This window comes from Oncorhynchus mykiss, chromosome 16, assembly GCF_057628025.1.
Source record: "Oncorhynchus mykiss isolate SJ-2025 chromosome 16, ASM5762802v1, whole genome shotgun sequence".
In the NCBI taxonomy this organism is placed as follows: domain Eukaryota; kingdom Metazoa; phylum Chordata; class Actinopteri; order Salmoniformes; family Salmonidae; genus Oncorhynchus; species Oncorhynchus mykiss.
This window is the reverse complement of record NC_143037.1, coordinates 65,288,541-65,300,000: the sequence shown is the minus strand read 5'-3', so window position 1 is coordinate 65,300,000 and position 11,460 is coordinate 65,288,541. Positions and strand designations below refer to the sequence as shown.

At 43.2% G+C, this 11,460-nt stretch overlaps 1 protein-coding gene across 1 annotated transcript in view; it reads left to right on the top strand.

The window, feature by feature from the left end:
- LOC118939569 (sterile alpha motif domain-containing protein 10-like) overlaps window positions 1–11,460 on the top strand; it is a 173,369-nt gene that overhangs the window by 84,440 nt on the left and 77,469 nt on the right. The window contains exon 2 of the mRNA XM_036947529.2: window positions 71–246. Within this exon, the coding sequence (XP_036803424.1) occupies window positions 71–246 (176 nt within the window). The remainder of the gene's footprint in view (window positions 1–70; window positions 247–11,460) is intronic.

Here is an 11,460-nt window from a genome sequence, read left to right as displayed (position 1 = left end):
CGCTCTCTCTCTTTCTCTCTCTCTCTTTTTCTCTCACTCTGTCTCTCTCTGTCTGTCTTTCTGTCTTCAGCAGCGTCCAGCTTCAGTTTCTGCCGTGCGTCCCTGGAGCACACAGTGTCTGTAGAGGAGCTCAGCTACCAGCTGCCTCGTCGGCCAGGGGCCAGTCTGACCTGGCACGATGGGAGGGGGCAGAAGAACACACACACCGTCAAACTACTGCAGCAGCCTGGCACAGAGGGCATACAGGTATCATAATGGGCATGTGCGGACACATGCACAGACATAAACATACACAAACGCACACTCACACACACACTGTCTGGGCAGTGCCAGAGGACGATTTAGGCACCAGCACTATGAGAAAGATCAGAGAAAATAACACGTCCTTAAACATAGAGAGATCTAAATCAAATCAAATGTATTTTTTAGGCCTACTTACATCAGCTGATATCTCAAAGTGCTGTACAGAAACCCAGCCTAAAACCCCAAACAGCAAGCAATGCAGGTGTAGAAGCACGGTGGCTAGGAAAAACTCACTAGAAACCTAGGAAGAAATCTAGAGAGGAACCAGGCTATGAGGGGTGGCCAGTCCTCTTCTGGCTGTGCCGGGTGGAGATTATAACAGAACATGGCCAAGATGTTCAAATGTTCATAAATGACCAGCATGGTCAAATAATAATAATCACAGTAGTTGTCGAGGGTGCAACAGGTCAGCACCTCAGGAGTAATTTTCAGTTTGCTTTTCATAGCCAATTATTAAGAGTATCTCTACGACTCCTGCTGTCTCTAGAGAGTTGAAAACAGCAGGTCTGGAACAGGTAGCACGTCCGGTGAACAGGTCAGGGTTCCATTGCCGCAGGCAGAACAGTTGAAACTGGAGCAGCAGCACGGCCAGGTGGACTGGGGACAGCAAGTAGTCATCATGCCAGGTAGTCCTGACGCATGGTCCTAGGGCTCAGGTCCTCCGAGAGAAAGAAAGAAAGAGAAAGAAAGAAAGAATTAGAGAGAGCATACTTAAATTCACACAGGACACCGGATAAGACAGGAGAAGTACTCCAGATATAACAAACTGATCCTAGCCCCCTGACACATAAACTACTGCAGCATAAATACTGGAGGCTGAGACAGGAGTGGTCAGGAGACACTGTGGCCCCATCCGATGATACCCCCGGACAGGGTCAAACAGGAAGGATATAAGCTCACCCACTTTGCCAAAGCACAGCCCCCACACCACTAGAGGGATATCTTCAACCACCAACTTACCATCCTGAGACAAGGCCGAGTATAGCCCACAACCCAAGGGGGGGGGGGGGGGGGGGCAACCCAGACAGGAAGATCATCTAAACCTATGCTTTATAGATCAGTAGCACTGCCTTGTGTCTCTCATTATGGAGTCTCAACAGCATACTACAAAGGATGTTTGGTTGTTCTTCCCTCCTCATCACAAGGGCTGCTACAGCCTCAGAAACCCACAAGAGAGACTGATTATGTAAGAGATGATTGATTAAAAAACAGGTAATGAGATGAATGCAGGTACAGAATCCTCTCTGGGAGAGAGAAGAATAAAGGAGTGTAGTCCCACTGAGCAAAAGTACATTGAATTTGAAAAAAGTAATTAACTTTTGTATTGAGTGTGAAATTTCAATTATTCGATTATGTCACCATTATAACCAATTTTCAACATTGATAAAACGTGTATAAAATATGTTGAATTTGTACCTTTGTAACAACGTCAGAAAATATAATTGCCTAATTAAAATACACAAAGTAAGCAAAACAATGAAATACATCATTCCAACATTACCTACAATTATGAATAAGATACTAATGAGATAGATCTACAGTATGTAATCAATATAACAATTGAGATTTACAATATATGTCATTAATGAGCGAGCCAGGACGGACAGTCTTTTCAGCACTTTTGAAATGTTCAGCAACAGAATTCAGAACATGGGCCGTTCTCCCTGTACACCAAGTCAGAACCATAAGATACATAATAGGGGCATATAAGCAGACAATGAAAGCTCTTGCAATATTCAATTATGACATTTCTCTAAAAGAGTCTATAGGCTACATGTGCACCACCAAGTCAGAATAGTAGGCTAAGTTCTGAGGGGGAAAGAGACCAAATTATTAGGGTGAGAAATATGGACTACTAACAGCTTACTACCCAACATATTACTTTCTTAGCTGCAGAATACTTATCCTGGCATATTACATAATTTATGCAGCAGCATACAAGACATATCTTTGAACTCGTTGTTGTGCTCACTTAAACAGGAAGGGGGTGTGGCAGTCCTTGTGGGCAAGATTTCTCATCAAACTTTGTCATCAAAGTCTGGCATTCTCTGGATTTATGGTGCTTTCAAGACAACTGGGAACTCGAGAATAAAACTAGGTTGAATCATGACATCAATGATCTTCAGGTAGGAAAGTCAGAGCTCTAGAAAGAGGCCTGAGTTCCTGACTTGGAATTCCGACTTGGATGACCGTTCAAAACGTATTTTCCTAGTCCGAATTAAATTATTTTCAGGGTTCGCAGTTGTCTTGAACGTACGGAAGTTGTAAGTCAGAGATTTCCCACTTCCGAGTTCCCAGTTGTTTTGAATGCAGCAGAAGTCATGCTGAATGGATAGCATGGCCAATGATGTATTCAGACCTTTCTGGCCCATGGTGTTGCATGTAAATGTTTAGAGACCCTTTCAAACAGATGTTTTAAATCCTTAAACCAAGACTTGGACCACACACCCTCTCCACCGAATAGCAGGCAGGGGAAGCAAAATAGTGGTTGCTTTGCAATGCTTGCAGCCACTGATTCCTTCCAAACCACTCATTGTTGACTTAGTGATTTCCGACTTGTTGTGTAATGTACAGTATACAGTTGAAGTCAGAAATGTACATACACTTATGTTACAGTCATTAAAACTTGTTTTTCAACCACTCCACAAATTTCTTGTTAACAAACTATAGTTTTGGCAAGTGGGTTAGGAAATCTACTTTGTGCATGACACATAATTTTTCCAACAATTATTTACAGGCAGATTATTTCACTTATAATTCACTGTATCATAATTCCAGTGGGTCAGAAGTTTACATACACGAAGTTCACTGTGCCTTTAAACAGCTTGGAAAATTCTAGAAAATGATGTCATGACTTGAGAAGCTTCTGATAGGCTAATTGATATAATTTGAATCAATTGGAGGTGTACCTGTGGATGTATTTCAAGGCCTACCTTTAAACTCAGTGCCTCTTTGCTTGACATCATGAGAAAATCAAAAGAAATCAACCAAGGCCTCAGAAAAAAAATTGTAGACCTCCACAAGTCTGGTTCATCCTTGGGAGCAATTTCCAAACACCTGAAGGTACCATGTTCATCTGTACAAACAATCATACGCAAGTATAAACACCATGGGACCACGCAGCCGTCATACCGCTCAGGAAGGGGACGCGTTCTGTCTCCTAGAGATGAACATACTTTGGTGCGAAAAGTGCAAATCAATCCCAGAACAACAGCAAAGGACCTTGTGAAGATGCTGGAGGAAACAGGTACAAAAGTATCTATTTCCACAGTAAAATGAGTCCTATATTGACATAACCTGAAAGGCCGCTCAGCAAGGAAGAAGCCACTGCTCCAAAACCGCCATAAAAAAGCCAGACTATGGTTTGCACATGGGGACAAAGATCGGAAAAATGGCCTCTGGTCTAATGAAACAAAAATAGAACTGTTTGGCCATAATGACCATCGTTATGTTTGGAGGAAAAAGGGGGAGGCTTGCAAGCCGAAGAACACCATCCCAACCGTGAAGCACGGGTTGGCAGCATCATGTTGTGGGGTGCTTTGCTGCAGGAGGGACTGGTGCACTTCACAAAATCGATGGCATCATGAGGACAAAATCGATGGCATCATGAGGAGGGACAATTATGTGGATATATTGAAGCGACATCTCAAGACATCAGTCAGGAAGGAATGCTTGGTTGCAAATGGGTCTTCCAAATGGACAATGACCCAAAGCACACTTCCAAAGTTGTGGCAAAATGGCTTAAGGACAACAAAGTCAAGGTATTCGAGTGGCCATCACAAAGCCCTTACCTCAATCCTATAGATCATTTGTGGGCAGAACTGAAAAGGCATGTGTGAGAAAGGAGGCCTACAAACCTGACTCAGATACAACAGCTCTGTCGGGAGGAATGGGCCAAAATTCACCCAACTTATTGTGGGATGCTTGTGGAAGGCTACCCGCAACATTTGACCCAAGTTAAACAGTTTAAAGGCAATGCTACCAAATACGAATTGAGTGTATGTAAACTTCTGACCCACTGGGAATGTGATGAAAGAAATAAAAGCTGAAATAAATATAAACTATTATTCTCACATTTCACATTCTTAAAAGGAAGTGGTGATCCTAACTGACCTAAGACATTTTTTACTATGATAAAATGTTAGGAATTGTGCAAAACTGAGTTTAAATGTATTCGGCTAAGGTGTACGTAAACATCCGACTTCAACTGTATTTCCAATGGCCATTGAGCACAGATACGTGTTTATCTAGAATTTATTTTGATATGACAAGAATATAAAAGGATTTGCCAGTAGATTGTGTCATGATTCATTATGATGACTGCTTGTCTACCTAGCTAGCTTGCCAGCTAAGATTTTGAAAGTATGATGGTGACATCATCAGTCTTAAAAAAGCTACGGTAGATATAACATGATTTGAAGTCATTTTATCTGTGGCCAATGACCTTAATCCTTCTTGGACAGGTACTTCTAATGTAAAAATATTGTAGCACCCAAGGGGGCTTGATCTGCCGAGCTCTTCCGGTAGATTTTGCGGTGACTTCGTGTCCCCATGAGTGACAGAACAATGAGCCAATCACGGCACAAATAGAGAAGATTACCAACACCACATCATCAGTCTTTCAAAATCTTCGCTGGCTGCCCCTCCACTACAGAAAGCAGAAATTGTTTTTTTACAAACTGATATGTAATGCCAAAATAACATGCAAAACAGGCAAATATTTAAATGTAAATTTTAAATTTTTGCTAAACAGGTGGGGCTCAAAATCCTAAATGAATGGTCGCCAGTGTACTTGGAGAGTTCCATCTGTGCCACTGACTTAGTCTGACTTTAATTCCAGTTTGTTAAAGAATAGGACTAAATCAAATCAAATCCAAACTTTTAATACACTTTAAATAAAGTTTGATTTGATTTAGTCCTATTCTTTATCATAGATGTTTGACTGAGATGGAGATGTGAATCCAACAAATCAATGATTAATTTGTAGACAAACTGGAATTAAAGCCAGACTAAGTCAGTGGTACAGATGGAACCATCCAAGCGGAATATACATCTCCTTCAAATGTTGATATTCGGTTGTGTTGACAACCAAACACAATTCATTATCACTTAAGGTAATTGCATTTTAAATTATCTTACAGAGTTTGAAATTCTAGTCCTATTGTATTGTCTGTGTTGAGCTGAATTCAGGGTTGAATTGAAACTATAGCCCTGTATACTACAGTGTATAGTGCTAAATAGCATCATTGATGATATACTGTATGAGTGATATAGTATGGTTACATTTCATTTGCTCTCTTAAACCTACCCTTTGCAATGACTTCGATAGCAACAGTGGAGATCTCTCAACAATCATTCTCATGATAGCACATAGGTAATTGTTAGAGACAATTAGCATAGCTAAGCAGGGCTGGGCTTCGTCAACACCCTGGATGTGAGACCAAAATGTAACTGTAGATAGATCAATTCTCCAGTTGGAGGTTCTGCTGGGCCATTATTTATTTCCTGAAAGTGGATATAACGTTGAAAATCTGACATTGTTTTAAAGGTACAAATTCAATATATTTTATATAAGGTTTGTCAATGTTGAAATGTGGTTACCATGATGGCATGCTCCTGTGGTTGATTATGTGACCCTGCATAGTAAAGACACACTTCAGAAAGCCAGTCTCTTCCACAAGATGCTCTCGTGCAATATGGAACCCCATCTGTGCGCTTCTAGAACAAAACAAAGGCAAAAAAGCATTCTATTTTTACAGTGCCTGACCTAAAAGAGAGCATGACATAACAACACACTTCCTGGTTGCCCTGTAAGACAACACACTTCCTGGTTGCCCTGTAAGCCAAAGGAATCATGGGAGGAAAGAGGTTCTTTGTTCCATTTCTCCAAAGCCCTTGAGAAACTGTTGGCGACAAGAAAGTGTAAACACGCACCACCACACTGTTTAATAATTCACAGCTACTCTAATCCCTAAGACAGGTCTGAAAGGCTTAATCAAAGATGGGTTATGAAGCTGTTTCCACGTAAATATACAGAGGATTTATCATTATAAACCTTGTCTATGGTATGAAGAACATGCTGTAGGATTTCCACATGACTTTGAGCAACAAGACTCACTATGTATTATTCAACAGTACAGAGACAGAGAGCAGTCTTTGCGTGCATGTGTGTGGGTGTGTGCGTGTCCGTGTGTGTGTGTCCAGCTATCTGTGGAGAGATGATTAGATTAGAGCCCATTAAGTTGGTTTAACAGAGATCAGCACTAATAAGGAAATAAGTTTAGTAAAACAACAGCCTAGACACACAGACACGCACACAAACATACATAAACACACAGACACACACACAGTGACTGTTGATAAGGTAGGGCCAGAAATCACCGTCTAATTTTAAGAATCTCTTTTCACACATCACATGCTGACACACTGATCATAAGAAACAACACAAAAGATGAAGAACTCATACTACAGCTCTATTCTAATTGCTCAACAGGGTTTTGGGGTTTATTTTGGATCATCTGCATGGTCAACAGTTACTCCTTCAGAATGGAACACTAATCAATGGAGAAGAAACATAGCTTGTCCAGTTGTGTATGAGGAGACTGTTGGTTTGGTGGTTGGTTGGTTGTTTCTAATGAGACCATTGGTTTGGTGGTTGGTTGGCTGGTTCTAATGAGACCATTGGTTTGGTGGTTGTTTGGTTGGTTCTAATGAAACTTTTGGTTTGGTGATTGGTTAACTGGTTCTAATGAGACCGTTGGTTTGGTGGTTGGTTGGGTGGTTCTAATGAGACCATTGGTTTGGTGGTTGGTTGGTTGGTTCTAATGAGACCATTGGTTTGGTGGTTGGTTGGTTCTAATGAGACCATTGGTTTGGTGGTTGGTTGACTGGTTCTAATGAGACAGTTAGTTTGGTGGTTGGTTGGCTGGTTCTAATGAGACCATTGGTTTGGTGGTTGGCTGGTCCTAATGAGACCGTTATTTTGGTAGTTGTTTGTCTGATTCTAGTGAGACTGTTGGTTTGATGGTTAGTTGGTTGGTTTTAATGAGGCTAGTTTGGTTTTATTCAATATTCATTGTAGTTTGTCAGCTATGTCAACTCACTGTGTCAACTCAGCTATGTCAACTTCACAGATCTTCATTGTAAAGGGTTTAAACACTGTTTCCCATGCTTGTTCAATGAACCATTAACAATTAATGAACAAGCACCTGTTGGAACGGTCGTTAAGACACTAACAGCTTACAGACGGTAGGCAATTAAGGTCACAGTTAGGAAAACTTAGGACACTAAAGAGGCCTTTCTACTGACTCTGAAAAACACAAAAAGAAAGATGCCTAGGGTCCCTGCTCATCTGTGTGAACGTGCCTTAGGCATGCTGCAAAGAGGCATGAGGCCTGCAGATGTGGCTAGGGCAATAAATTGCTATGTCCGTACTGTGAGACGCCTAAGACAGCGCTATAAGGAGACAGGATGGACAGCTGATCATCCTCACAGTGGCAGACCACATGTACAACACCTGCACAGGATCGGTACTTCCAAACATCACACCTGCGGGACAGGTACAGGATGGCAACAACAACTGCCCAAATTATACCAGGAATGCATAATCCCTCCATCAGTGCTCAGACTGTCCGCAATAGGCTGAGAGAGGCTGGACTGAGGGCTTGTAGGCCTTTTGAAAGGCAGGTCCTCACCAGACATCAACGACATCAATATGGGCACAAATCCACCGTCGCTGACCAGACAGGACTGGTAAAATGTGCTCTTCACTGACGAGTCGTGGCTTTGTCTCACCAGGGGTGATGGTCGGATTCGCGTTTTTCGTCGAAGGAATGAGTGTTACACCGAGGCCTGTACTCTGAAGCGGGATCGATTTGGAGGTGGAGGGTCCATCATGGTCTGCGGCGGTGTGTCACAGCATCATCGGACTGAGCTTGTTGTCATTGCAGGGAATCTCAACGCTGTGCGTTACAGAGAAGACATCCTCCTCACTGATGTGCTACCCTTCCTGCAGGCTCACCCTGACATGACCCTCCAGCATGACAATGCCACCAGCCATACTGCTCATTCTGTGCATGATTTCCTGCAAGACAGGAATGTCAGTGTTCTGCCATGGCCAGTGAAGAGCCCGGATCTCAATCCCATTTAGCATGTCTGGGACCTGTTGGATCAGAGGGTGAGGGCTAGGGCCATTCCCCCCAGAAATGTCCGGGAACTTGCAGGTGCCTTGCTGGAAGAGTGGGTAACATCTCACAGCAAGAACTGGCAGATCTGGTGCAGTCCACGAGGAGGAGATACACTGCAGTACTTAATGCAGCTGGTGTCCACACCAGATACTGACTGTTACTTTTGATTTTGATCCCCCCCCCCCCCCCTTTGTTCAGGGACACATTTTTCAATTTCTGTTAGTCACATGTCTGTGGAAATTGTTCAATTGTTGAATCTTGTGTTCATACAAATATTTATACATGTTAAGTTAGCTGAAAGTAAACGCAGTTGACAGTGAGAGGATGTTTTGCTGGGTTTTAGAAGTTTGAAAAACAAGGAGATGGGGCAGAGAAGGAGTGAAGAAGAAGAATAATATGAAGGGAGAGAGATGAGGGATGCTGTTAAAATATGGTGGAATAAAGGAGAAATTATATTATAGGGGCCTACGGTGTGAATACTGCAGCAGGCGTATATGAAGACTTATTGTGAGTGGTAGAGGTAGAGGTAGAGGTAAGGACTGGGGAGGTGTGAGGGGCACGTGAAGGGTGATGAGTCTCATGTCTGTGAGGGACTCTGGGTGGAGAGACAGATTAAAGGGATGATTGAATAATGACATGACAGTAAAGGAGGGAGGGAGGGATGAAAATGTGATTAAGACAGAAAAAGAGAGGAGAGAGGGAGCACAAAAGAGGGGAGAGACAGAGGAAGAGGTTGGGGAAGAAGCTGAGAGAAGAGGGGAGAGACAGAGAAATAAGAAGCTGAGAGAAGAGGGGAGAGACAGAGGAAGAGGAAGGGAAGGAATCTGAGAGAAGAGGGGAGAGACAGAGGAAGAGGGGAGGGAGAGAGGAAGAAGAAGGGGAGAAAGTTCTAATGAGACCGTTGGTTTGATGGTTGGTTCTAATGAGACCATTGGTTTGGTGGTTGGTTCTAATGAGACCGTTGGTTTGGTGGTTGGTTCTAATGAGACCGTTGGTTTGGTGGTTGGTTCTAATGAGACCATTGGTTTGGTGGTTGGTTCTAATGAGACCGTTGGTTTGGTGGTTGGTTCTAATGAGACCATTGGTTTGGTGGTTGGTTCTAATGAGACCATTGGTTTGGTGGTTGGTTCTAATGAGACCGTTGGTTTGGTGGTTGGTTCTAATGAGACCATTGGTTTGGTGGTTGGTTCTAATGAGACCGTTGGTTTGGTGGTTGGTTCTAATGAGACCATTGGTTTGGTGGTTGGTTCTAATGAGACCATTGGTTTGGTGGTTGGTTCTAATGAGACCGTTGGTTTGGTGGTTGGTTCTAATGAGACCATTGGTTTGGTGGTTGGTTCTAATGAGACTGTTGGTTTGGTGGTTCGTTCTAATGAGACCGTCGGTTTGGTGACTGGTTGGATGGTTCTAATGAAACTGTTGGTTTGGTGGTTGGTTGGCTGGTTCAAATGAGACCATTGGTTTGGTGGTTGGTTGGTTGGTTGGTTCTAATGAGATCATTATTTGGTGGTTGGTTGGCTGGTTCTAATGAGTTTGTTGGTTTGGTGGTTGGTTGTTTGGTTCTAATGAGACCATTGGTTTTGTGGTTGGTTGGTTGGTTCTAATGAGACCATTGGTTTGGTGGTTGGTTGGTTGTTTGGTTCTAATGAGACCATTGGTTTGGTGGTTGGTTGGCTGGTTCTAATGAGGCTAGTTTGGTTTTATTATTTATTCTTTGGAGTTTGTCAGCAATGTAGATGTTTGAGACAGAGCAAGAGAGAGAAGGAGTGAAGAAGAACAATATGAAGGGAGAGAGATGAGGGATGCTGTTAAAATATGGTGGGCTCTGATGCTAGAGAAGAAAGGAGATATTATATTATAGGGGCCTACGGTGTGAATACTGCAGCAGGCGTATATGAAGACTTATTGTGAGTGGTAGAGGTAGAGGTAAGGACTGGGGAGGTGTGAGGGGCATGTGAAGGGCGATGAGTCTCATGTCTGTGAGGGACTCTGGGTGGAGAGACAGATTAAAGGGATGATTGAATAATGACATGACAGTAAAGGAGGGAGGGAGGGAGGGATGAAAATGTGATTAAAACAGGGGGACAGAAAAAGAGAGAGGGGAGAGGGAGCACAAAAGAGGGGAGAGACAGAGGAAGAGGTTGGGGAGGAAGCTGAGAGAAGAGGGGAGAGACAGAGGAAGAGGAAGGGAAGGAATCTGAGAGAAGAAGGGAGAGACAGAGGAAGAGGAAGGGGAGGAATCTGAGAGAAGAGGGGAGAGGCAGAGGAAGAGGAAGGGGAGGGAGCTGAGAGAAGAGGGGAGAGACAGAGGAAGAGGAAGCTGAGAGAAGAGGGGAGAGACAGAGAAAGAGGAATCTGAGAGAAGAGGGGAGAGGCAGAGGAAGAGGAAGCTCAGAGAAGAGGGGAGAGACAGAGGAAGGGAAGGAATCTTAGAGAAGAGGGGAGAGACGGAGGAAGAGAAAGAGGAAGCTGAGAGAAGAGGGGAGAGACAGAGGAAGAGAATTGGAGGAATCCAATGGAAGGAATCCGAGAGATGAGGGGAGAGACAGAGGAAGGGGAGGGAGTCTAGAGAAGAAGAAGAAGAGAAACAGAGTGATAAACAGTGGAGAAGAAGAGAAACAGAGTGATAGACTGAAAGAAGAAGAGAAACAGGGTGATAGACAGTGGAGAAGAAGAGAAACAGGGTGATAGACAGTGGAGAAGAAGAGAAACAGGGTGATAGACAGTGGAGAAGAAGAGAAACAGAGTGATAGACAGTGGAGAAGAAGAGAAACAGGGTGATAGACAGTGGAGAAGAAGAGAAACAGGGTGATAGACAGTGGAGAAGAAGAGAAACAGAGTGATAGACAGTGGAGAAGAAGAGAAACAGGGTGATAGACAGTGGAGAAGAAGAGAAACAGAGTGATAGACAGTGGAGAAGAAGAGAAACAGGATGATAGACAGTGGAGAAGAAGAGAAACAGGGTGATAGA